General features: G+C 45.8%; 1 protein-coding gene across 12 annotated transcripts in view; it reads right to left on the reverse strand.

Annotated features, from left to right (window-relative positions):
* The window catches only part of NPAS3 (neuronal PAS domain protein 3), a 380,993-nt gene that overhangs the window by 36,602 nt on the left and 316,585 nt on the right, over positions 1 to 27,806 (reverse strand). For all 12 annotated transcript variants that reach the window (XM_083167037.1, XM_083167041.1, XM_083167036.1 and 9 more), the window contains 3 exons: positions 14,636 to 14,754; positions 8,330 to 8,523; positions 568 to 674 (listed from right to left, as the gene is read on the reverse strand). In XM_083167037.1, coding sequence (XP_083023163.1) covers positions 568 to 674; positions 8,330 to 8,523; positions 14,636 to 14,754 — 420 coding nt within the window. The remainder of the gene's footprint in view (positions 1 to 567; positions 675 to 8,329; positions 8,524 to 14,635; positions 14,755 to 27,806) is intronic.

Consider the following 27,806-nt stretch of genomic DNA (forward strand, 5'->3'; position numbering starts at 1 on the left):
GGGCGCGCCGGGGGACTGCAGCTGGGGCGCGCCGGGGGACTGCAGCTGGGGCGCGCCGGGAGACTGCAGCTGGGGCGCGCCGAGGGACTGCAGCTGGGGCGCGCCGGGAGACTGCAGCTGGGGCGCGCCGGGAGACTGCAGCTGGGGCGCGCCGGGGGACTGCAGCTGGGGCGCGCCGGGGGACTGCAGCTGGGGCGCGCCGGGGGACTGCAGCTGGGGCGCGCCGGGGGACTGCAGCTGGGGCGCGCCGGGGGACTGCAGCTGGGGCGCGCCGGGGGACTGCAGCTGGGGCGCGCCGGGGGACTGCAGCTGGGACGCACCGGGGGACTGCAGCTGGGGCGCACCGGGGGACTGCAGCTGGGATGCACCAGGAGAATGTGCTGATTCATGTGATATGTGAATGCTTCTGAGATATGGACACAATGAGAGTTGCAATACAAAACAATTTCCACTTTAAATTCAGCAGCTACATCACCCAAACCCAGTGGTGCCTGCAGGGCCACATTATGTGCACAGCATTTCCAGGATCCTCCTATTTTACCCCAGGTATCTGTGTAACATACTCACAGTCCAGGTGGCTGTGCCTGATGCCCTCCACGTCTTCAGCATGGATGAAGTGATAGCATCGTTTGCCCATCAGATCCACAGCATTGAGGTCCATGTAATCGCTGATTCTGCAATATTCAAGGAGAAGGGAAAGTAAATCAGAATGTAACACTCTCAGTGTACATGCATTCTCTGGTCACTGATTATCGCCGGCCACAGAGGAATGGTCAGACAATTCAGGATCTCCACACAGGTATTCAGATACATTGGCAGATATTGCATAAAAAAGTGCAGTGTGGGGAACAAGAAGGTAATTAATAAGAATAATATATCAAGTATTTAGCACTTGTCTCACACATAACCTTCCAACTGACTTTTCACAGGAACGTCCCTTTTTTTTTGAGACGTTCTTTTTTACATGGATTATTGCTATGGTCAACCAATCAGAATCTACTTCTCATTTATTTAGCACCTTTTAGAAGATAATAAATAGTATTTGATTGGTTGCCCATAGCAACATCCCAGCGGAGCGGAGATGCATAGCGAATTGCATGTCCATACCTCCTCACCCAGTGGCATTGCTTGTGCTAATATTCCCAGAAGCCTCTTCACCAAACTCCCGGAGTCTCCTGGAAACTCTCTGAGAGTGGGCAAGTCTGGTCTGTACTTACAAAAGAGAAGTAAAACCTAATGTTTGTTTGGTTTGAAATGTCAGAAAATATTCTGATTGACAAGGACTGACTTTGGAGGGAGGGACATTTGCAGAATCTGTTCGAGTATCAAACAAGCAGTGATAGATTGTGGGATGAATGTGCCGTGCATGTAATACTTCATAACATGAATCCGAAGGAAGATGTTATAAAACAGAGAACACAGCGGAAGGGGCACAGCACCACCTACTGTCCCTGTATTTCAGCTTGCAAGCAATACTTAAAATACGTAGTTTCTCTATGGGATCTGGACGATAGGTCAACAGTGTCTAGGTACAGTAAAGCCGATATGTTGACACCGTATGGTCAACATGAACAAGATCCTAAATGTCGAAATGGCAATGATCGTCATATAAAAATGGTCGACATGAGTTTTTGAAATTTTTGGGTCTTTTTCATACTTTACCATCCATGTGGATTATGGGCAGGAGGTAATGCCACCCGAGATTGGTTGCCGAAACCGAACGTTTTTTTTTTTAAAGGGGCAATCACTAACAAGGCAAAACCATGCTTTGTAAGTTATCGCCCCTTTAAAAAAATGTCCGTGTTCAGACAGCCTCCTGCATGGCCGCCAAAGTACATCCCACCCCATTGATTGGGGATGGTAAAGTGTGCCGACTGCAGCAGTAATGGCTGGCTAAAAAACGTGAAAAACTCATGTCAACTTTTTTATGTGTCAACCTTTTCCTTGTGTACAACTCTTTCAGTGTTGGCCTTGTGCTTGTCAACCTTTTGGGTTCTGTTGACCCCCATGACGCACACACTTAAGCTATTATAGCATTACTCCATTTTGCCAATACCAGTGTGGGGGTTATAGGTAAAATTTGGCATGTTGGAAATCCTTGATTTGCCGATTTCAACCTGATGATGACTGGAATAGATGGCCGGATCGGCGTTGGGGAATTGCCGGACAGACGTGCGGCCTACATTAGGGGAAAGTTTATTAAAGAGCGGGTTTGTTGGCATTATTATATTCAATCTGTCTAATCGCCTATTTCACGGTTTGGTGGGTGGATTGAAACACGCTAGCATTAAGTACTGGTTTACAAATGGCAGCAACCATACTCCCCCCCCCCCCCCCCCAAAAAAAACAAAAACAAATTGTCCCCTTAATATTCTTAAGGGGAAAATATAATTTTTATTAATATATTTTGGTGCAAAAATAATTTTTAAATGATTGCAGAGTTCTGTCCCTTTTCCAATCAGGTGAATAGAGGGGAGCGATTTAGAGGTGGATGTCAGTAAAATATCAGACGCAAGCTCCTTATGGGTCACTTCTGTGCATGTACCCGGGGTAGCTCCCAATGGTTACTGCTGGGGGACGCAGATCAGAAACGCATGGTGATACAATTTGGAGGGGTACATTTACTAAGATGGGAGTTCCTATAGCAACCAGATTCTACTTCCTAGAAGTCAATACATGATCTTTATTAGAACTCCCGTCCTTAAACAAAATCTTATCCTACATTACAAAAAGAATGGCTGGCAAGGAATCTAATGCCCTCTGGAAATCGCCGTGAGCGGGCTGTGGACATCACTGGATGTCAGCTGCCCGCCCACTTCCTTCTGAATGCCCATGCACATTAAGGTTACCTCAGACTAAGACAATTGAATGATGTGGGTGTTCCCCCACATCCTGCAAATGGATGCGGAATGCATATCGCCATTCGCAGGACGGCATCTGGTGATCTCGCAACCAGAATAAGGTCCACTGTGCACATATACAGCGCCTACTGGGACCCCTGTGACATTCGGCACCAAAAAAAAAAATAGAAAAACCTCATGTTGACCATGGTCACATCGATCTAACACTGGTGTCTAACTTCCACTACAGTCGATCCAGACGCGGTTGACTATCTTTAGGCCTCTAACTAGACGGGTTTGACTAAGGGTGGTGGACTACTATAACATGGTCGCTCTAGACCAGGCATGTCCAACCTTGGCCCTCCAGCTGTTATGAAACTACAAGTCCCATCATGCCTTGCCACAGTTTTGCTATCAGGGACTGCTAGAACTATTGCAAGGCATGCTGGGATGTGTAGTTTCACAACAGCTGGAGGGCCAAGGTTGGACATGCCTGCTCTAGACAGCTTCGATACCATAACCATGAGGAAGTGGTATAAAAAATCCCTCATATGAGCAAATTCTTTCGTTTTTTGCTGAGATTAAACAAAATAATAAATGTTTGCTTTTGCTATAGTTGCATCTAGTGTGATTATAGCCAGATAAACGAGCTGAGCGCAACACTTTTGTAGTTATAATATCTGGTGCAGCTGTGGCTCAACATAAACAAAACTATATAATTGTATAGGGATATTAATGACAGACTGGACATTTAACAATAGGGACCTCATTCATGGTAACAAAGGCAAAAAGAAGAACACTTAACTTTTTGCTACAGCTTAGGCAAGGCAGTTGGCACCTCCGATGTGGTGAGAGAAACAGACCTGTGCCATATCTCCAGCATCGTGTAACTTAACCCTTGCAATATCAGAGTAACTGTTCGCCTGTTGCCTCTTAGACCACTGTCCTCAGATTTAAATCCCTTGGCAGTGAATGGGTTACTCAATGATGGGGATTTAGTAACGAAAACGAACAATTACGTTCCTTGCTGAAATGATTCCCGTTGTCAGTAACCCGTTCCACGCCAAGGACTTTGCACAGCCATGAAAGAACGCCATTTGTTTCATCTCTCCATTTCACCGGGGTTAAATCTTCCCCCTTTTGTCCTTTCCAAAGACTTTGCAAAAGTGAATGTAACTGGAAGTAATTAACAAGCAATTATTTCTGTCGGATCGCAAAGGCGGAAAACAACGAGGCCACTAATTACCCAAAGCGCGGGCGACACAACGCTTTCTGCGAGGCTGTATCGGAATTATAATAATCAGCGGATATTACTCAGTGAATGATATAAATGACAAAGCAAGTAATAACCTGTAATAGCGCTAATAATGGTAATAATAAGCCTGGTGATAATAGCAATGATCATCATTATATTGCCAGAATAATGCCTCAGCTAATGAAGCAACGTGGAACAATTGAAATCAAAGTACGGAACTGTACACACTAACAGCCCCAGAAATATGTGCATACCCCCACTATTGTCCAGGGCTGCCGTCAGAAATTGTGGGGCCCAGGACTGACAATATAGGCAGGGCCCTCCTTCCCTTTATCGAACAACTGGGATGCTTGGTGAGACCTCCGGTGTCTGCAGCACCGGCGGCACTACTCAACCTCTACAAACTCTGCTTCAAGGGAAATGTGAACTTTGTACTTTATAAACTCCGGTCCTGGGCCCCCTTCCGACCTTTATCCATGTTGACATTTTGCTTGTGTCTACCTTCTGACCAAGCCAACCTTCTGCCTGTCGACCAATAGTGGTCGACCTAATAATCCACACCCATGCCATTAGCCCTTTTAGCATTTGCCAGCAGTGCCAGGTGGTCACTCCGGCCCTGACTAGGTCGCCAAAGTAGACGGTGATGATTCATTTGATATGTAAGACTTGTATACCTGCATGGGACAGTATAAGAAGCACAACAGAACATAGGGGGTTATTCTAGTTCACTCTTTCTGACAAGTTCCTTCTTAGATGGACAAAACCATGTGCAGTGCAGGTGGGGCAGATGTAACTTGTGCAGAGAGAGTTAGATTTGGGTGGAGTTTTACTTCAAAGTGAGATCTATATTGCAGTGTAAAAATAAAGCAGCCAGTATTTACCCTGCACAGAAACAAAATAACTCACCCAAATCTAATTCTCTCTGCACATTTTACAGCTGCCCCCTGCAGTGCACATGGTTTTGTCCATCTAAGAAGGAATTTGTCAGAAAAAGTGAACTAGAATAACCCCCTTGGTTTGGAAAAGAGACGCAGCCTTTGCACTGTAGCAGTACTCTTTATTCAGATTTAGAAGTGTCGAATATCAAATTAATCTGCCCAGCTGGAGACCTCTGCCGGGGACAGCAATAGGCACCTAATGAAGGGAAGGTATCATGTGTCTGCATAACTCACAGCTAAGTCAGTGCCTCACAGAACCCGGAGTGTGTGTGTTCCACACATGAGCTGAGTGATTATCACTCTATAGAGGCACCTGAAGTGAGTGTGGTGCAGAGCTGAGTGTAAGCTCCGGGAGTGTGAGTGTAGACCTGTAGTGTAGCGTATAGGGACATGTGGTGTAGTGCAGCTTATAGGGACGGGTGGGTATTGCAGCATATAGGGATGTGTGATGTAGTGCAGCGTATAGGGGCATGTGGTGTAGTGCGGCGTATAGGGACGTGTGGGTAGTGCAGCATATAGGGATTTGTGATGTAGTGCAGAGTATAGGGGCATGTGGTGTAGTGCAGCGTATAGGGACGTGTGGGTATTGCAGCATATAGGGACATGTGATGTAGTGCAATGTATAGGGGCATGTGGTGTAGTGCGGCGTATAGGGATGTGTGGTGTAATGCAGCATATAAAGAAGCGTGATGTAGTGCAGCGAATAGGGACATGTGGCGTAGTATAGGGACGTGTGGTGTAGTGCAGTGTATAGGGCAGGGGTTCCCAATCTTTTTTGAATCTCGACACCCTAAAAGTATCAATTTTCACGGCACCCCTAGGCCAAAAATTAATAATAATTAGATTGGGTTTATATGTGATTTGTAGGGTCAGTCATGTGGTAAAGGGCAGGATTTGCTTCTGTTTGTACACATTTTATTATTGTCAGCCACCAGCACTGGTTTTGCCCATAAATAATAAACAAAAATAATTTGAATTGGTCCTCGACCACCAACCCAGGGCACCTCTGCAAATGTCCCGAGGCACCCCAGGGAGTCACGGCACACAGTTTGGGAACCACTGGTATAGGGGTATGTGGTGTAGTACAGCATATAGGGACATGTGGCGTATTACAGCATATAGGGACGTGTGGTGTACTGCAGCATATAGGGAAGTGATGTAGTGCAGCTAATGGGGACGTGTGGTGTACTACTTCATATAGGGACATGTGGCGTAGAACAGCGTTTAGGGACATGTGGTGTACTGCACCGTATAGGCACGTGTGATGTAGTGCAGCATATAGGGGCGTGAGATGTAGTGCATGTGCAGCATATAGGGATATGTGTGATGTAGTGCAGAGTATAGGGATGTGTGGTGTAATGCAGCGCATAAAGATGTGTGATGTAGTGCAGCGAATAGGGACATGTGGCGTAGTACAGCATATAGGGACGTGTGGCGTAGTGCAGCATATAGGGACGTGTGGCGTAGTGCAGCGAATAGGGACATGTGGTGTACTGCAGCATTAGTGTGTAAATGTGGCACAGGTTTAGCCTACGTCCCAGGACCTATGGCCGGATTCGGATTTGTGGGCAATGCTAATGTTCACTCAACAGCTTTTTTTCTGTGACTGACCTGTGTGAAAATGCAAATGCACAGTAGTGCTATAGATTGTGTGGAGAGGGCCCCAATGTGGTATCTTGCCTAGTGCCCCATAAGGTGTAAATCCAGCTCTGGCTGCAGAGCAGTGCCACCAAGTGGCCGAATTATCAATGGGAGTCCGAACACTTACCTGTCTTTGCCAAGCAATATCTTTCGAACAAAGCATCGCTCAGACATTAGGACAACTTATCTTACTAACAAAGTAGCTGCAGCGAATGTGCATCGTGCTCCCTACAGCGCGTCTGACTTATCAGGCCAGTTTACTGACAGATTTCCAATACTTCCTGACTGTTATCACCCAACAGAATGTGCGCGCATGCAGTCTGCAATCTATAATGGGAACAAGGGTAAGCTAACAACATAATTTCTCCTGTGCGGGCCACATACACTGAAATTACTACAGCACAGCTTTCTTACATTGCTTTTTAAATTTTACTTTGTGGTCAACACTGCTTATGACCGATTAATATTTAGTTTTATGTAAAGTAATAGAGAGGGGATGCACAGTATAGGTTGGTGTCTGGGAATCTAAAAATGGTATGCTGGTGCCGACTTATGAATCCTGAAACTATTGTGGATTCACAGTATGATTTAAAAGGATAGCCTGAATATCAGAGTTATGGAATTATGATGCACTACTGTAGAGGTCACGTGTTGCACTACCGTGTACCATATTATGAACTCAGCATGGGACCCAAAGCATATTGGCCCACCAAGTTTCACCACTGCTTCTGACATGAGATCGGATGCAAGAATTTAAATAAAAAAGGATTATTAATAATAACAATAATAAGCGTTAGGATGAACTTTTAAATAATTTTCTACCCTTTCGCCTTCCATAAACAAAAATTTAAATTTTGTAGAGCACAAAATGTGGATTTAAACTTTTTGTGATTTCAACCTTATTTGGCGAGCGCTGGCCTCCTTATATATTGCCATATTTATCCACCTCCTGGATTAACGCCCCACTTATGACCGCACGCAAGGCACGGTCATAGGCAAGGCACCGGAGCAAGGTGCAAGGCACCGGAGTGCCCCAGGCGAGTCGGGGTGGGGGCGCCCTGGTGCCGGGGGGGGGGGTCCCTGCAGTCAATAAGAAATAACGAGCGCTATCCGCCGGGCTATGCAGAAGCGCTTCTGTTGTGAAAACACTGTCCGCACGGCGCACGCTGATTGGCTGAATCTCAGCCAATCAGCGTGCGGACAGTGTTTTCATAACAGAAGCGCTTCCGCATAGCCCGGCGGATAGCGCTAGTTATTTCTTATTGACTGCAGGGACCCCCGCTGCCTCCGCCGCCAGCTTTAAATAGACAGCGCCGCAGGACAGGTACCCCCGCGGCACGGGGGGCAAAATGCCGCCCTCCAGTGGCCGGCGCCCTAGGCAAATGCCTACATTTGCCTAGTGGTGGCGCCGGCCCTGACCGCACGTGAGTGCTGAGCTGCAACAGATCTATACTTTTTATCCGTTAATCTTCTCAATATTCAGAATTAAGAGATAAATATTTTCCGCATTGAGTAGAAAGTTTCCTACTCGTTGAAATACTTTTTTTGTTATAATAAGAATGCTGTTATGTCTTCTGTCTTCAAAAAAGTTACCATCACGTGGAATTCAACTACATACATCATTATAATCTTGATTACCTAGAATATGAACATACCTATTTTCACAGTATATAATATTGAGGTCCATGTTGACACGCGTTACAAACATGTGGCAGTCGATCCGGACTTCGTTGATGGTTGGAGGAGGGAGAGCGTGAGCCACAACTACTAAACCCATCACTTGTCCGTTACCAGATCGCCCATGAGACAAAGACATGCGGAGACGTAGTCGTCCAGTTACGTGGATCACCTAGAAGACACATGCACTTCAATCAACAAGAGAATAAAATGACTTACCAACAGAACAACATTAAGACAGACTGAAACACACGTAAAAGCCAAAGGGAAATGTGCAGATTTATCTAAGCCGGATAATAAAATGATTTCTCCACCGTTCGCTAAGAAAACTCAGCCTGGACTGACTTTTTCAGTGCCCACTATCTGCCGATCGCGCGGCGGGCGCTGACGTCATGGGGCGGTTTAACTTCCTCCACGATGGTTTAATCATGGTATAAAAGTAAGCTGTTGAAAGACAAAAATCTCCAATCATAAAGCACGCCTTATACGCTTAGTATGACATCATGGTCAATGCTATCCGTATGACTCCACCTGAGTACAGGTTGCACGCAGTATTGTTGTTACCGAGCAGACTGGATACCTGACGACTGGGTTTATACATACTAATTGCCAACAAGAGGTTTTTCTTGCTCTTAAAATGACCCTTGGTCTAATCCTTCAGATGATCCTTCTAAAGAAAATAACTGATAACGCTTCTCTTGATTATCGATTATCAAAGAACGATTGCTTATAATTCGCTTGCTTATAATGAGCGATATTGGTTCAAAATGATATATTTAGGAAAAGCTGGAGTGAAATCCTTGTACTACAAGGTTCTGAGCGAGGCTCTCGCCCCTCGCTAGAGCATCTGCAGCCATCTAGATCAATGCCGCCCAACTTCTTTAATGCGAAGGGCCGCATTCTTTGGGACCACATAGTGCATAGGTCAGATAATATGGACCTTTTATTACCTACTGGGAACAATATTTTGTTCAGAGCATCAAACGCACAAAAAAAGGTATCAAGTAGATACAGTACAGAACAAACTGTATTTATATCACAAATCCCATTCCACATTGTATTGTATATCTGTCCAAGGTACTGCTAACACAATCGTATTGTATTTTATAAGCTAAGCGAATATTAATCTTCAGAGTTAGCAACGTAACATCCACAGCGGAGAACAAAGGGCTGTTTTGCATTTAATAAAAAAAAACCAGATGTCCAGGATGCACAAGGGCAACGGTGATCGACCATGTGCTCTTCCAGCAGGTGATCAATCGGCGCACAACAGTAGGAGAGAGTAACGCAGTCTGACCATAAGTGCCTACTTTGGGGAACTGCCCTTCCGGGAGTTCCTAAAGGAGAGGTCCAAGCTGTAAAGGAATGTGTGACCACATGACCCTGCCATTAACTAGGGAGATGGATCGAAAGTTGGGAGAAGGCGCTGTATGCCATACTGCCAACTGTGTTGATGTGGGGCAGCCCATCTCCACCCGCATTCTAAAACGCAAGCTAACTCCTATCACTTGGGTATATGGTTAGTAATGAGCCCATTGACACCTGCTGCTCTGATCAGGATCTACAGCTCTGATACAGATCTGTTCAGCACATAGAAGAATAAGATACGACTCAGTAACAAGCATTCACAGATGCTTATACATGAGAATCACATCCGACATAAAGCAATCGGTGTAACGTGCCCCCGTGCGCAGCAGACGTGTGAATCTGAACATGAAGACTTGTATCGAGACACCACCATTTGTCTGTACAGGCGCAACCATCGGATGCACATCGGTGGATCATTGACTTTCTGAGCGTCATACAGTATAGCCATCGGAAGTAAGATGCCAGAGCCATGGTTATTGCGTTTGGAATCGCAGTTGCACTCTGTGATGACTGCGTTTCAGTAACCCCTCCCCCGTTACCTCCCACCTGCCCGTCACTCGCTTTGTAAATACATACTGACTGCAAGAACCGCCCCAAGTCCTTCGCAGCACATGCGCAATGAGACTTTACCACAGTAACAAGAACAAAACTTTTCGGGGACAATCTAGGGAAGAACCAGTTATAAAATGTTCCGTTTTCTTAATTTTATTTCTGTTCCTATTATGGCCAAGTCCAACTTCACAACTTTCCATTTCGTTTATGCTCTCAATTTTCCCATTCGTCACTTAACACTACGTCTAATTATCCCTCCAATGTCTGTGGACTAAATATATGTTCTGTTCTGACCCAATTAGTTGTACCTGCGCTATGGTGCGTGCAGTCACATCCACATTATATACTGGTTTCTCGTCGCTAAATCCTCCCTCCCTCCTCAGCTGAATGTGTACTGTACAGTATGTCTAACAGTAATACCCCATTGGCTGAGCTAAAGCTGCTCCCGGGATGGGGGGTCAATTTGCCCAATCTCCACCTTTAACAGATATATAGTTATTTTGCTAATGTTCCGAACTTCCGATACAAAAACACGATTCGGTATTTTTTCAGTGACTATACAATCCCCGAGACAGTGGTAGTGAGGAGAGGTCTAGGTGGGAAACATAAAGACAAACAGAACGAAACTGGCAGCATGACAAGAGAAAGGAAACATGACAATATAAACAAGAAAATAAGGAAATGGCCAAAAGCAAACAGAAATAAGGCACCGTAGAAAAACGAAAAATGAGTATGCAAAGAAATGTAAAAAAAAAAAATCATGGCTGGTCAGAGGAGGCAGGGGGCCGCAGACCAAATCATCTAACAAGCAGAATAGTGAGTAGGCTCGTCCCTGACACATGTGGGGAGTTTTGCTGCTGGATTGCTTGTGGCAAGAAACACATCAGAGACTCCTGTGGTACTTTTATATCTTTCAGCAGATAAATCTAATATGACACTGAAGGCAGGGGGAGAGGAGGTACATACAACGTCAGGAGCCGTCTCCCCTTCCTATGACCTTAACTGTAAAACCTCAGAAAGCTTCATTAACCCCTCAACAGCCAGTGCGTTCTCCAATTAATTGCTCTCCTAGACTAAGGGGTTGAGATTATGCCAATTATGAACTAGAACAAAACCTTGGTACGGCGATTTCTGCTGTGACTCAGTCTCTCATTTGCATAACGCAGACTTCTATCCGTGTCTATCCAGTGGTCAGCTTCTGAGGCCGTCACACCAGCCTGTGGCGTTTAGGAGCCGCAAACAGCTTTGGAATGTAGTTTCCTTAGGACGGAGTTTGCAATCACTGACTATATAACCAATGAATCGCAGAACAAATCTAAGTTAGTGGGCAGACGTTTGGCAGTAAACACGTCAACTTTAATGTCATTAGAATGTTGAAGCTGTCTACATGCAACATGTTGGTGTCCTGTCGACCACCAGGGGTAATAAGGACGTGGAGGAAGAGTTGGGTGGAGTATAAGGTGCGGCACTAGGGGGAGGGTGAGGGATCAGTATTAGGGATAGTGGGGAAGCCGCTAGGACTTGGTAGAAGATGCAGCAACCACTGTTGGTCCACAGTTCACCAAGACAACATATCATCCCAGAGACGTGATGAATGTCGACATAGTCACTGTCCACTAATTTTGACTAACCCAAACCTCAATAATAGCGGTGCTTTCACACGAAACCACGGATTAACCCTTCTTATAACCCAGGTCGAATTGCAGTGTTGCTCGAACCGGGTTATACGGTTTGGTGCTTTAACGCCCCACCTCGACCCGCTACAACAGCAACCAGGGTCCGAGTCCGGTTATTTTGCACACTGGACACGTTATTACCTACTATCATCATGAGGGTGTATGTATGTGTGGGTTCTTTTGTGGACAGTTTCTGAATAGACAACTCCTTTAAGTGATAACAATTGGGATAATTACAGAGATGTTAACGTTTTGTACTATTGCTGTAGAGTTAGGATCACAATAGGGCGGTTGGAATTGGGACACAGTATTGTGACACGGTTGTCCTGACCGACACATTGGGGTTTATTTACTAAGATAAGAGTTATTTTTCAGATGGCATGTTGCTATGGGAAACCATTCAGAATCTGCTTCTTATTTATTTAGCAGATAATAGATGCAATCTGATTGGTTGCCCAGAGCAACATCCCACCTGATATATAACTCCAATCTTAGTAAATTTACCCCATTGAGTACCCAATCGGTAACTTGGGGATTGGGGGCGATATGTGAGCAGTAAGAATGGTTTGTGGTCCTGCATCCCCCACGTGTTCTCAGTGTTTCCAAAAAATTGGTCCACATTCAGCCCCTGCCTCGCTCTAACAACACCCTTTTTGTGCTGCTTGCCACGGTGAGCATAACGGACAGTACCCCCTTGCCTTCCAATTCACTGATCTCTATGGAGGGGACGGAGCACCCAATTGTGCCATCCCGCCTTAAGCAGGACATCGGGGAGGTATGTATGCTGGACAAATCTGGTACACACTGTATTTATTGCTGACATTGTATATCACAAGCCATCGTGTGTGTGAGGAATACTGCTAACCCAGACACACAAACCTGTAGACAATCCTATACAACAATCTGCTCCATCCACCTAGCACAGCACACTCAGCCTGATCCTATGGTACAGCACCATGGCGCTAACCTCTACCCGCACTGGCAGAGGACATCAGGAAGGACTGGCTTTAACCTTCCTCTCTCAATCACTCGCTAGTAAAACCCACAGGACCTATGTGGTGCCCAGTTCTTGCAGTATCGATGCCAGGTTCCCTCTACACAGAGACAAGTATGATTGTATTTCTCTCTGTTTTATCCCCTCCCGCCTCAGGAGAGAGAAACCATCCTGATTCTTTATACACTGAGGCTCTTCAAAGACACCTTTAGATTATAGGCAGCCTGGGGGGGAATTCTCTCCCAGACACAATTTGGAAGCAACATGAAGGCCTTGAAGTTGAAAAGCAAAGCTGAGGGAGGACAGAGGGAGCAGGGCAGAGGAAGGGGGTGTGGGACAAAGGCTGAGAATGGGTTTTGTTTTTTGCTGTCCCCACCACTCTCCCTATGAAACAAAAGAATCAAAGTCAGATTGTTCCACGTGACAGAAGAGAGTCTCCCTTCATCTGGTAATGGCTGTAACCTTCCGTACAGTATGGGAGATAATGGAAAGAGATGGAACAACACAGAACGGACGAGGGGACAGACACCATTACTATTCGTACTCCACATAGAAACTTCTATTCAATCACAATTGTCAGGCCCCTGTATTAAGTATTGCATCTGCGCTGCGTGTCACCCCGCTACTTACTATGTACTAACATACAGTAGGAGCAAGTTTAATCTTTGCTCCTTTGGCCATGGCTGGCCATGGCTAGCCATGGCTAGCCATGGCTATTCTATTGTTCTCAGCTGCAATACGTATTGTATTGCAGTTGAGAACAATAGATTAGCCATGGCTAGCCCTGCCCAAAGGAGCAAAGATGAAACTTGCTCCTACTGTATGTGATTAGTACCGCAAAGGAAAGCTTTCCCAATAAGATTTGTCCTTTGCAAAGTTAGGATTTTCAGATTTAGGACCCAGGGGTCACGGCGGCCGCGGGAGGTGCTGGCAGGAATCCGATTGGATCACTCTCAGGATGAAAGAAGGTCGTAGACTTCTGTAGGGGAATGGCAGCAAATGATGACATCAGCGGCCCTCCCTCCCGATGGCGGGGGAACGTCTGCGTTTTCCGGGACACTCCCTGAAAACACCGGCGCCACACCCCAAACGGCCACCCACTGTCAATCAAATACTGTAGCAGGCAGTGTGCAAGCACAGAGGACTCGCGCATGGGCACAGTAGGCTGTGTGCATATGCGGTCCTCTGATTAGTGGACTGGCTCAAATTCGCAGACGTCATAAAAAACCTGAATCGGCCCCTCTATCCGAAAACTGAAATGTTCAGGTTTTTGGCTGTATTTTTCCTTTAGTAAACTGTGCCCAAATTTTGTTAGTTCTAACCTGTACTTTTCTCTCAGTGCTGGGGGAGCTGTACCCAAGCTTGGAAAGTGAAATTTGGAGATAAATTCCCCTTACTAATTGCCATGTTATGGGCTATGTTTGGTTGGTTGTTACTTTAGTCCTCACCACTTTATCTCTATCCCAGCTTTGATACATCTCCCCCACTGTGTTTCACTGCCTGCGGAATCCAAACATTTGAATGTGACCATAGAATTTTAGGTGCAATATTGCTCTACTCCAATACTGATGTATTATTCACATGGTGCTTGGTCCCCGAGCAGCGCAGGGTATAACTCCTGTCAGGGCCCAGAACCTGGTCTCTAGTAATCTCCTGCATAGTGGGTGAGTTTGGGCCGCTCCTGTAGCACGTACCTTGTAGCCCGAGGATTTGATGTGCACGCCTCTCTTTGTCAGTGTAGACTTCATCCGAATAAAGAAAGACCTTTCGAGAGAGTTGTCCTGAGGGAGAATCCCGGGGCTGGAAGACTCCACTGCAAGAGAAGGACAAAAGTTACAAAGGCAGAATTAAAGTATAACGTCAACATTCTCCAAATGAGCCACTTTATTACTGTACGAGAGACTCACTGAAAACGGTTCTTCTCCCAGGGGACCCGCAGGAGGGTTCAGAGACCGTACTTACACGACTGAAATCATCATCTACATTCTTACTCTGTGCTGCAGTACACAGATGCCCAGGACCCATGTCTGTTTTTATTAACGAACTGCAATGTGGTGCTTGTACTGCTCGGCAGTGAAATGGTTAATGGAGAGGGCGTCAATGGCATTGGGGGGGTTAAGCACCCGTCTCTACACCAGATAATTTTACTCTCTAATCCAGTGGAATCAAACCTATTTCTTTTATCACAGGGCTCCCATTTTGAATTAAACAAGCTCATTAGTTCTAATCAAAAGCTGTAAGATCAAAAACTGGAGTGTCGGCTTCAGATCCAGCTGGTTCTCGGATCCGATGCTCAGCTTCACGAGAGAACGGGATCACAGGAGCTTCGCGGCGGGGCGGGCCTGTACGGATCTGGAAAGCATTGCACGTCCTCGCTGGTGCAACAGGAAAATCTGTTCAGTATTAGGTGTCAATCCCGCCTTTGGCTTTAGTGTGTTAATTACAAATACATTTGTTCTCTATTCATTTACTGTAGGCTAATACATATGAGCCCTGTATTACATTTCATGGATGGAGCAAAGACACACCCCTTTCACAACGCAACGCCAGGCCGGACGCGGGATCCGACACGAGTCCGACTCTTTCACATTAAACCCGTGCCTCCCATTATACAGAGGGCAACCTGGGTTTAACCCTTTTCACACCGCACCTTGAGTTGGATCAACATGACACCAACCCGTCAATTACCCGGGTCCGAAGTGCAGTGTGACAGGGTAATAGATTGATGATCCAACAAATAGGGCATAGTTATCAACGTGTCAAAGCAATACAAATGATATATTGGTGCTGGACTGGTCCAACACCGCTCAAATATTGCTATGTGGGGGGGGCTTAGGGGGTCAGTACCCCATGGCCCCCCCCTATCTAGGGCCCCGCTGCGGTTGGTATGTACTTTATTGTTTTTAGGTACAGGTTTTGGGCATGGGAGTGGGGTAGTGCTGCAGCTTCACCTATCTGCCAATGTGAAATGATTAATGGTGCTGAGGCCCACTGACTGCACAAGTGTGCAGTGCATTACTGGGAGTTGACTAAGTCCCATGAGCCTTTGTACAAGAGGTTCGAAGCTGAGATGCTTGTACTGAGCTCTGATTGGTGGAGCACATCACATGCTTCTCAGGTCCATGGAGGACAGCAGCAGTAGCAGCAGCAGCCTTGTCATGGGAGGGTTTTTAAATCCGAGGCAGTGCTGAGCCTGTGAGGTCTCCTACAGAGTAATGTACAGGGGGACAAACACAGGCTTTTCATGTGGTGTGTGTGTATGTATGTATGTATGTATGTACATCTTCCTCATAGGGCATATATATATATATATATATATATATATATATCCCTTTGCAGTTACCCATTGACCATTTTTAAACAGCCTTTTACTCTGTGTTCTGAGTAATATTATCCTGTGCAGTTTGTGGCCAGTAATGCCAGTAAGAGGGAGGGCCCTCCCCGAAGGCTTAATCCGGTCCTGCATCTGCCCCACCTGCAGTGGCGTGCAGCATGGTTTTGCCCAGTTGAATGGTTTTTTTTGTTGCTTTACTTACAAACCTTAATCAGACCCACTATAGGGCGCAGTGATTCATGAAAGTTTGGGAACCACCGGTTTAACGGACAACTCCTTATGCCAGCAAAACTCCATTACCCATAACAACCTCCGCATTTAGTAACAGCCACAGTAGTTGTGTTTCCGCATATTTTATTTACACTTTCTTTTAAAGAATTCAACCTAAACTACATTTTTACTACACCCTCCACTGCTGTGGATCAGAATATGGGGATCCCATGCCAGGCACCAATTGGCAGAACCACACAGGCGGTGATTTTGGTTGACCCGCAGCTTTGTGGGTCCTCTAAACGCCGCACAAACTCCCGCCACCCCCTTCTCATGCCAACATCATTTGATGGTTGGCGACCTGCAACTGATTTTGTAAGCGCTCGCAGATGTAATCTCTGTCATCATACATCTGGGATCGGGCAGCTGATTTCTCCTCGCCTGCGATTGGATGGTTTATGTAAATCATCATTTCGCAGGCATGCAGGGGGGGGCATGCAACAATGCATGTCGACCTTAGTGCTGTTGACTTAACACCCATATACCGCTGGAAATACTACACTATTATTGTTTACTTTAGTTGACACAACAGGGAAGATTCAGCACAAAACGAGGTTCCGAGTGATGTGACACAGGGTGACTTTGCGGGGTGAGGGACAGTAACCTAAATGAAAAAATGAACATGGGGCAGATGTATTAAACCCGGTACAGAGATAAAGTGGTGATAGAGGTGATTAGGTGGAAGGTGATAACGCTCTATGCAAGTCCAGAGATTGGGTATAACTCAAATCCATTCGTGGAACGTCACTTAATAAATAGCACTTAAACACTTCCCACGGAATAAAGAGCAAGAGAAAAGCAGCGCTGTACCTTTAAAAATTATTTAAGGATTGGATAATCTTCACAATAAATTTCATTTAGACATGTAAAAACAATTTGAAGCAAGACGGTTGCGGAGATTACACTACAGAACCCAAGTATCACAGGAACATGGGCACCATTATTGTGGAACACCTTCTTTGGAGATGTTCTCCAACTCAATTTGTACAGGAGCATCTAGAAACATTTACAGAAGCTGGTAGCAACTGTGGAGGGGAAACTTGCTCCTGTACAAATTGAGTTGGAGAACATCTCCAAAGAAGGTGTTCCACAATAATGGTGCCCATGTTCCTGTGAGGATGCATACTTGGGTTCTGTTGTGTAATCTCCGCAACAGTCTTGCTTCAAATAGTTTTTTTCCGAATCGCCTAGAACAGCGGTTCCCAACCTTTTTCTCATTCCCGCATCCTTGATTGGTATTTTCATTAATGAGGACCCCCTCCTCTTGATTTGAGATATCCATAGTACTTAGTGGATCGGAAGTGAGCGGTATGTGTGTCCTTATATAAAGGAGTAGCGGAGGAGTAGTGTGCGGTCAGGAATCGGTCCCTCTGTGTCTGGCCGCTGGCTGTGTGCTGTCTCCGGTAGTGGAGGAGTAGTGTACGGTCAGGAATCGGGCCCCTCTGTGTCTGGCTGCTGGCTGTGTGCTGTTACCGGTAGTGGAGGAGTAGTGTGCGGTCAGGAATCAGGTCCCTCTGTGTCTGGCCGCTGGCTGTGTACTGTCTCCGGTAGTGGAGAAGTAGTGTGCGGTCAGGAATCGGGACCCTCTGTGTCTGGCCGCTGGCTGTGTACTGTCTCCGGTAGTGGAGGAGTAGTGTGCGGTCAGGAATCGGGTCCCGCTGTGTACTGTCTCTGGTAGCGGAGGAGTAGTGTGCGGTCAGGAATCGGGTCCCTCTGTGTCTGGCCGCTGGCTGTGTACTGTCTCCGGTAGCGGAGGAGTAGTGTGCGGTCAGGAATCGGGTCCCTCTATGTCTGGCCGCTGGCTGTGTACTGTCTCCGGTAGCGGAGGAGTAGTGTGCGGTCAGGAATCGGGTCCCTCTGTGTCTGGCTGCTGGCTGTGTACTGTCTCTGGTAGCTGAGGAGTAGTGTGTGGTCAGGAATCGGGTCCCTCTGTGTCTGGCCGCTGGCTGTGTGCTGTCTCCGGTAGTGGAGGAGTAGTGTGCGGTCAGGAATCGGGTCCCTCTGTGTCTGGCTGCTGGCTGTGTACTGTCTCCGGTAGCGGAGGAGTAGTGTGCGGTCAGGAATCGGCCCCTCTGTGTCTGGCCGCTGGCTGTGTACTGTCTCTGGTAGTGGAGGAGTAGTGTGTGGTCAGGAATCGGGTCCCTCTGTGTCTGGCCGCTGGCTGTGTACTGTCTCCGGTAGCGGAGGAGTAGTGTGCGGTCAGGAATCGGGCCCCTCTGTGTCTGGCCGCTGGCTGTGTGCGGTCTCCGGTAGCGGAGGAGCAGTGTGCGGTCAGGAATCGGGTCCCTCTGTGTCTGGCTGCGTACTCTGGGGTTCCCGCTAACATCTATAGAATGAATGCCGCTGCTCCCTCCACCTGTTTCAGCTCTGGGCAGATGATCACTGATGTCTGAGGGCGGCGCGGGTAGCTCCCAAAGGAATGCTGGTTGGGCAAAAGCACGAGGAGATGCTAATGATGCTGCAGAGGGAACCGGAAGTGACGCAACCTGGTTTGACTTCATGGCATTGGGAGACCTTTCACCATTGGGAGACCTTTTCTTCCGCTATTACCAATATTATATTCAACTACCCCCAACTAATCTACAGAACAGAGTACCCCTAGTTGTACTAGTATTCCAGGTTGGGAACCACTGGCCTAGTGTGTACCCATCATTCCTGTTGCATTGCGGTGGATAATACCAAGGTATTTTGCAGGTGTGCCCTGTATACATGACAGGTATGTATTTATTAAGAGTTCTATGGAAAAAAAATGGGGTCAGAAATAACTGGGACCATAAGGAAAACATTTGAATAAATTGTAAGGATTGTTGTTTAAAATGTGAATGAGTGACTGCAGCATTGTCAGCATTAATAAGCGGAACTACAAATAAAAAGAGCCGGTCAGCTACTGAGATGTTCCAGTAAAGGTAAATGTAAGTGGCGGTGGCAGGTAACAGGTTAATGCGCAGTCTAGAAGTTCCAGCTCTGTGTAAACGCACTGCGTTGTGTGTGTATATTTCCTGGGGCTGTATCTTTTTGCCTTTCTTGTCTCTCTCTCTGTCTGCTCTCTCTCTGTCAGTACACCCAGTGGATTAACAGACTATTGAGGATTCTCTTTTAAAAGAAGCTCTTTTAAAAGGGTCAGATAAAGAGAGAGCGAGATGGAAAGAGAGAGAGACTGTCAAAATGAGCCTTAGACAAAGATTTATTATAAACGATTTAAAGGGCTTAATGTATGTATCCCCAATGAGGCCTCGCAGCTATGAGAGGAAAGAGATGGATTGTGAAAGACGGCAGAGGAGGAGGGGGGGGGGGGGGGGGGGGCTGGTTTCTCTGTGGCCCCCTCTACACACATGTTACACACAGCAGGAGCCTGGAAGTGCGTCCTGTATTTCAAAACAAGACTTGTCCCTGTGTCACACTGAGGACTGCTAATAACGGATGGGGCATGTGTCTAATGAGAAGGCCGGCATTGCAGGAAGACTATGCAAAGTGCCATGGAGCAGTGGATCGATCTTTGAAGTGGGAGATACAGTTTCTCCCAGAAAAAAAGTTGATATGGGGATTAGACATGTAACAGAATCAAACAGACCCGGGTGCAGTTGAAGCCGTTACGATGCATTGAACAAGTGTATAGGTGACAATACATATTACACTATCATCACATGACTTACAAAGGAGTACAGTATATATATTATAAGTGATGTTGCCTATTTTAACCAATCAGATTACACGGTTTATTCAGCAAGCACCTTCTATCTAGTGGATAATACTAACTAGAATCTTATTGGTTGGTAGGTTCAAAAGCTCCACTGCTAAAATCCTGCACTTAAGTAAATATACCCCCCCCCCCCCGTAGTTTTTATACTACTTTGTATATAACGGTCAGAAAAAAACGGTCAGGTAAAACCATGCCTCGTAAGTGACTGCCCCATTAAAAAAAATTATATATATATATATATATATATATATATAATATATATATATATATATATATATATATATATATATATATATATATATATATATAGTATTTCTTTCTTTTTTTAAGGGGGGGGGGGGATTCTGCAATATAGGTCAAGTTTTGTTTCTATTTCATAGGCAGCTGGAATAAAACATCAATAAATTACCAAATATGAGGGCGTACTAGTAGAAAAGGTATATCAATTAAAATAAATAAAAATAAAATACGGAAATCTGATAATATACATAAATATGTATATTATATGGTCACATACTTCTAATTGTCTCCAATTATACGGAAAGTTGACACTTTTCTATAAATATGATTTATTTTTGACCAATGACTTCATATACATTCAGTGAAGCATTAGGACACAGATTACTAGTTTCCCGCATGTTACTGAATAATTGAATGCTTATTTACTATAAACATTTCATTTCTAGATTACCCTGGACCTGTATCGGTGCTCCCAGAATTCCCATAGAGTTATTCTGTATACACTCAGAGCACTGTGGTTTCTTATAGAGTAAGATAACAGAATTGTGGATTCCATTTACAGTTCTGTGAAGGACATCTTTACCACATACATATTAAAATCAAATAACTATCTTAATTATAGGTCATTGGCCACATACATGTATAGTACTTATTCTGGTTTTATTTTATATATGTTACAAAAGATTTAAATTAGGGCGGGATCAAAGCCATCTGCCAAAATGGTGTCTAGGGTGGGCTGTTATGTTAAGGTGCCTTCTTACCATAGTGGCTTAGAAAATGGATTTGCCACCTGGAATTAAGGGCCTTATTCTAGTTCACTCTTTCTGACTAAATCCTTCTTAGATGGACAAAACCATGTGCACTGCAGGTGGGGCAGATGTAACTTATGCAGAGAGAATTAGATTTGGGTGGGGTTTTACTTCAAAGTGAGATCTATATTGCAGTGTAAAAATAAAGCAGCCGGTAGTTACCCTGCACAGAAACAAAATAACTCACCCAAATCTAATTCTCTCTGCACATGTTACATCTGCCCCCCTGCAGTGCACATGGTTTTGTCCATCTAAGAAGGATTTTGTCAGAAAAAGTGAACTAGAATAAGGCCCTAAGTGTGCAGAGAGGTGAGGAAGACTCCGGAGCACACATTTATACATAACAGGAGACATTTGTTAAGATCGAATGGGTACGAATGCATGTATTTGTAACCATTTGATGTAAAATACGGCTTCAGCTAATTTACTAGCAGCCAACTTCAGCTGATTCGCCATATTTATAAAGCCGAATTCTGGTGTACGAATGAATACACCGTTGACAGACCTCAGCCGTATTGCCCATGATTTTTATTGGGGTGTGCATTTACTATAGGCTGAAGCCTGTGCGGATCAGTAAGAACTATGCAGGCTTCTAAATGTATAGAAAAAAAAATTAATTAAATAATTTTAACAATCGGCCTGGGGTCCCTCTTCCCAGCTACAGCCAGTGCCAGGCTCATTGAGCCAGTCCTGGTTGCAGAAATACAGGGGGGAAAAAATGAAATGGGGTCCCCCTGTATTTCTATAACCACCACCAGGCTCTTGGCCCGGTCCTGGTTCCCAAAATACAGGGGGACAAATAGAGTAGGGGTCCCCCTTATTTCAGAAACCAGCACCGGGTTTAAACAGCCAGCAGGCTAATGCCACAGCCGGGGGACACTTTTTATACAAGGTCCCTCAGCCAATGCAGCACCTTGTGGCTGGTCATCCCAGGCCAGGTCCCTAGGGCAGTGGGGATCAGGGATCCCCCCCCCCCCCCCCCCACAAAACTTAGGTAATGCATATTACCTTTTAGTTGAAACAATAACTGTCCAAGAAAGGAGAGAGGGGTCGATTTTATTAAGCTCGGTGAAGTGATAAAGTGTATGGTTTTTATCACCGGCCAGTCAGCTCCTACCTGTAATTTTTCAAACCAAGCCTGCAACTTCACAGTTAGGAGCTGATTGGCCGGTGATAAAAACCAGACAACTTAATAAATCTGCCCCAGAGTCCCCTATAATGGACCATTGAAGGTAACCCTCTCTAACCCCATCCCATGTGCAGAATGCATAGGTTTAATATGAGCACCCCTGTATTATGGAAGATCATAATGGCAGCCCCCACATAGGGCCTCTGCTCTATCATCCTTTGGACACTAGAAGGTTCGGGAACACAGACTGCAGTAAAAGTAAAGTAAACCGTACTTTAATTGTTGACTGATTGCTATGGTTACAGACCATAATCTGAGTTCCGGCTCAAAGAGAAGATGTTTCTAAATCACAGCAAACCTAAAGTATTTGTAGCTGTAACGGGTAACATTACCCAGACATATGGATTTCAGCACAAGGAGCGCTGGGCATGATCAAAGGAGAACGGCAAGCGGGCACCTTTATTACGCACTAAACTTCCCTGTGGGAGCACAAGAGTTAAATAACAGTGACAGTGCAATGCGTTTAACCTCCCCGTGGCCTCCTCGCAGGAATCCCGGTGTGTTTTGGCCTGTTTTATCCACTGTGACTGGCACAAGCTCTGATACCCGCCCGTCACGTCTAATCTTAAAAAAAAAAGAGGAATTGAAAGGAACAAATTAATATGCAAATTTCATCAGCTTTGTAATAAAAAATGTCCTTGGAAAAAAAAAAGTAAAAAAAAAAAAAAAAAAAAAAGAAAAGGTACAGGACCCGAGAGGTTTGGGGGTTTGAATTATCACGGCCTCTGGATCGGGATGTTGTTCGGAGAGAGAGAGAGGCCCTTTAGGAAATCAGGGAGGAGATCTGACTTGGAAATAATTATGATAAAGAAAAAAGTGAGCGTGCCGGCTGAATAAATGTCTCCGCTCCTCACAAGGTCTCTGCTGCTGCTTGTTATTCACTCAGAATTAACAGGATTCGTTAGGAAATGTGTGTATGGGGGGGGGGGGGGGTGATGTGCGGACCACTCGGCTGCTGTATGAGCGCGGGTTAGTCAGGGAAGGTCAAGTCCTATCATTTTGAAGGTGGAGATGGTTTATGATATTCTGATTCGTGTATGTTTCGGGGTACGCTGACCTGTCGATCATTGCAGTACTATACGAAAACCTGTCAACGGTGGCTTTAACCCTTTGAGTGCCAAGGGAGTTTGTCAAAATAATTGTGAAAATTGGCAAGCAAACTTTTTGTTTCCTTCTTAACCCTTTGAGTGCCGACGCTGCGAGAGATCCTCAAAATAATGGGTTAAAAATGCCAGCGCCGCTCAGAGTGACTGTTCTTTTTTTTTAGGTGCAATATTTAACTGAACTTCAATGAATGGACTCGTCTGTATTTGTATTTCTTTAGACCATTTTTAGCGGATGTTTTTAGGATCGCTCACAGCAATGTTGGCACTCAATGGGTTAAACCAAACCAAGGAGAGTGATCTGGTTATGTAGACAGCACATATGTCACATGAGTGCCTGACCGTACTGAATAGATATAACATATGGCGCTGGTGGGGGACTGTACTGTAATGGATTAAGAACAGAGAACGTGGACTGGTTAATAGAACATCAATTTAATACAGTACAGTGACTTGATTGATGTTCTGTTAACCATTTGAGGTCTGTGTATGCCACACTGTGCTGTGCTATACTCTGTCCCGCCGTGATAGGCTGCATATCACGGCGGGACATTGATGCAGAACATTTCTCATTGCGTGTTTGTATAGTATTATACACTGTAATACCACACACAGACATTGTTGCACCTTTGGGACAGGTGCCCCAAGTTCTGCTTACATCCCTGACAAACAAACACACGCAGAAAGAGAAACATACAAAGGCACAGTGCTGTATACACAGATGACACACAGAGGCACAGTGCTGTATACACAGATGACACACAGAGGCACAGTACTGTATATGCAGATGACACACAGAGGCACAGTACTGTATACGCAGATGACACACAGAGGCACAGTACTGTATACGCAGATGACACACAGAGGCACAGTACTGTATTCGCAGATGACACACAGGGGCACAGTACTGTATACGCAGATGACACACAGAGGCACAGTACTGTATACGCAGATGACACACAGGCACAGTACTGTATACGCAGATGACACACAGAGGCACAGTAATGTATACACAGATGACACACAGAGGCACAGTAATGTATACACAGATGACACACAGAGGCACAGTGCTGTATACGCAGATGGCACAGAGGCACAGTACTGTATACACAGAGGCACAGTAATGTATACACAGGGGCACAGTACTGTATACGCAGATGACACACAGAGGCACAGTAATGTATACACAGAGGCACAGTACTGTATACGCAGATGACACACAGAGGCACAGTACTGTATACGCAGATGACACACAGAGGCACAGTAATGTATACACAGAGGCACAGTACTGTATACACAGATGACACACAGAGGCACATTGCTGTATACACAGATGACCCACAGAGGCACAGTACTGTATTTGCAGATGACCCACAGAGGCACAGTACTGTATACGCAGATGACACAGAGGCACAGTAATGTATACACAGATGACACACAGAGGCACAGGACTGTATACGCAGATGACACACAGAGGCACAGTACTGTGTACACAGATGACACACAGAGGCACAGTACTGTGTACACAGATGACACACAGAGGCACAGTACTGTGTACACAGATGACACACAGAGGCACAGTACTGTGTACACAGATGACACACAGAGGCACAGTACTGTGTACACAGATGACACACAGAGGCACAGTACTGTATTCGCAGATGACACACAGGGGCACAGTACAGTATACACAGAGGACACACAGGGGCACAGTACTGTATACGCAGAGGACACACAGGGGCACAGTACTGTATACGCAGATGACACACAGAGGCACAGTACTGTATACGCAGATGACACACAGAGGCACAGTACTGTATACGCAGATGACCCACAGAGGCACAGTACTGTAGACGCAGATGACGCACAGTACTGTATACACAGATGACACACAGAGGCACAGTACTGCGCACGCAGATGACACACAGAGGCACAGTACTGCGCACGTAGATGACCCAAAGAGGCACAGTACTGTATACGCAGATGACACACAGAGGCACAGTACTGTATACGCAGATGACACACAGAGGCACAGAACTGTGTACGCAGATGACGCACAGAACTGTGTACGCAGATGACGCACAGTACTGTAGACTCAGATGACGCACAGTACTGTAGACGCAGATGACGCACAGAGGCACAGTACTGTATGCACAGAGGCACAGTACTGTAGACGCAGATGACGCACAGAGGCACAGTACTGTATACACAGATGACACACAGAGGCACAGTACTGCGCACGCAGATGACACACAGAGGCACAGTACTGCGCACGCAGATGACCCAAAAAGGCACAGTACTGCATACACAAATGACACACAGAGGCACAGTACTGTATACACAGATGACGCACAGAGGCACAGTACTGCATACACAGATGATGCACAGAGGCACAGTACTGCATACACAGATGACGCACAGAGGCACAGTACTGCATACACAGATGACGCACAGAGGCACAGTACTGCATACACAGATGATGCACAGAGGCACAGTACTGCATACACAGATGACGCACAGAGGCACAGTACTGCATACACAGATGACGCACAGAGGCACAGTACTGCATACACAGATGACGCACAGAGGCACAGTACTGCATACACAGATGACGCAGAGGCACAGTACTGCATACACAGATGACGCACAGAGGCACAGTACTGCATACACAGATGACGCACAGAGGCACAGTACTGCATACACAGATGACACACAGAGGCACAGTACTGCATACACAGATGACACACAGAGGCACAGTACTGCATACACAGATGACACACAGTACTGCATACACAGATGACACACAGAGGCACAGTACTGTATACGCAGATGACACAGAGGCACAGTAATGTATGCACAGAGGCACAGTACTGTGTACACAGATGACACAGAGGCACAGTACTGTATAGACAGATGACACACAGAGGCACAGTACTGCATACACAGATGACACAGGCACAGTACTGTGTACACAGATGACACACACAGGCACAGTACTGTATACACAGATGACACACAGAGGCACAGTACTGTATACGCAGATGACACACAGAGGCACAGTACTGTATACGCAGATGACACACAGAGGCACAGTGCTGTATACACAGATGACACACAAGAGGCACAGTACTGTGTACGCAGATGACACACAGAGGCACAGTGCTGTATACACAGATGACACACAGAGGCACAGTACTGTATACGCAGATGACACACAGAGGCACAGTACTGTATACGCAGATGACACACAGAGGCACAGTGCTGTATACACAGATGACACACAAGAGGCACAGTACTGTGTACGCAGATGACACACAGAGGCACAGTGCTGTATACACAGATGACACACAGAGGCACAGTAGCACACTGTAAATACACAGACAGATGCTGATACACACACGCTCAGTTTTACATGCTGTTAAACCCACAAACCCTGACATTTACCATATTGCAGGTGTGGCGAGGGTGAGTTTAACCGCATAAACACCCTGTAAGTAGGCTGTCATATTCCTTGTCAGTCAGGGCCCCTTCCCCACCAGAGACTCGCTATCTCTCGTCTCTGTAATTGAATTGCTAGCGAGCCACGAGAGACACCGGCACGCTATACAGCGAGAGAAGAGGGGAATGCTAGTGGCGAGGAGGGGAGGGGGCTGTGGGGGGGAAGCAAATGAAAACTATATGGAAATGTATATGAGACATCGGGGACGGGGCACGGAGGAAGATCATTTGTAAAGAAAGATGCAGAGAAATAAATAGATGAGTTATGGTCGGCGTGAGAAAGGCTGAATATAGGGACACGAAAGGAGACACAGGGCATTATTCACTAAGATAGTAGGTCTATGGAAAATAGGATGTTGCCCGTAGCAACTGATCTATGAGGTAAATTTACTAACATAGGAGGTTTATTTCAGATGGGATGTTGCTATGGGAAACCAATCAGTATCCACTTCTTATTTATTTAGCAATAGAACAGGGGTGGGCAATAAGCGGCCCTCCAACTGTTGATAAACTACACATCCCAGCATGTCTTGCATCAGTTTCAGCATGGCCAAATAGTAAAACAAAGGCAAGGCATGCTGGGATGTGTAGTTCATTAACAGCTGGAGGGCCGCTTATGGCCCAGCCCTATTCTAGAAGATAAACCTGATATGTTGCCCACAGCAGCATTTCATCTGAAATAGAACTTCCATCTTCCCCTTACTTATTATTTATTTAGCACT

This window comes from Crinia signifera, chromosome 12 (genome assembly GCF_055691185.1).
Source record: "Crinia signifera chromosome 12, ASM5569118v1, whole genome shotgun sequence".
Taxonomy (NCBI): Eukaryota; Metazoa; Chordata; class Amphibia; order Anura; family Myobatrachidae; genus Crinia; species Crinia signifera.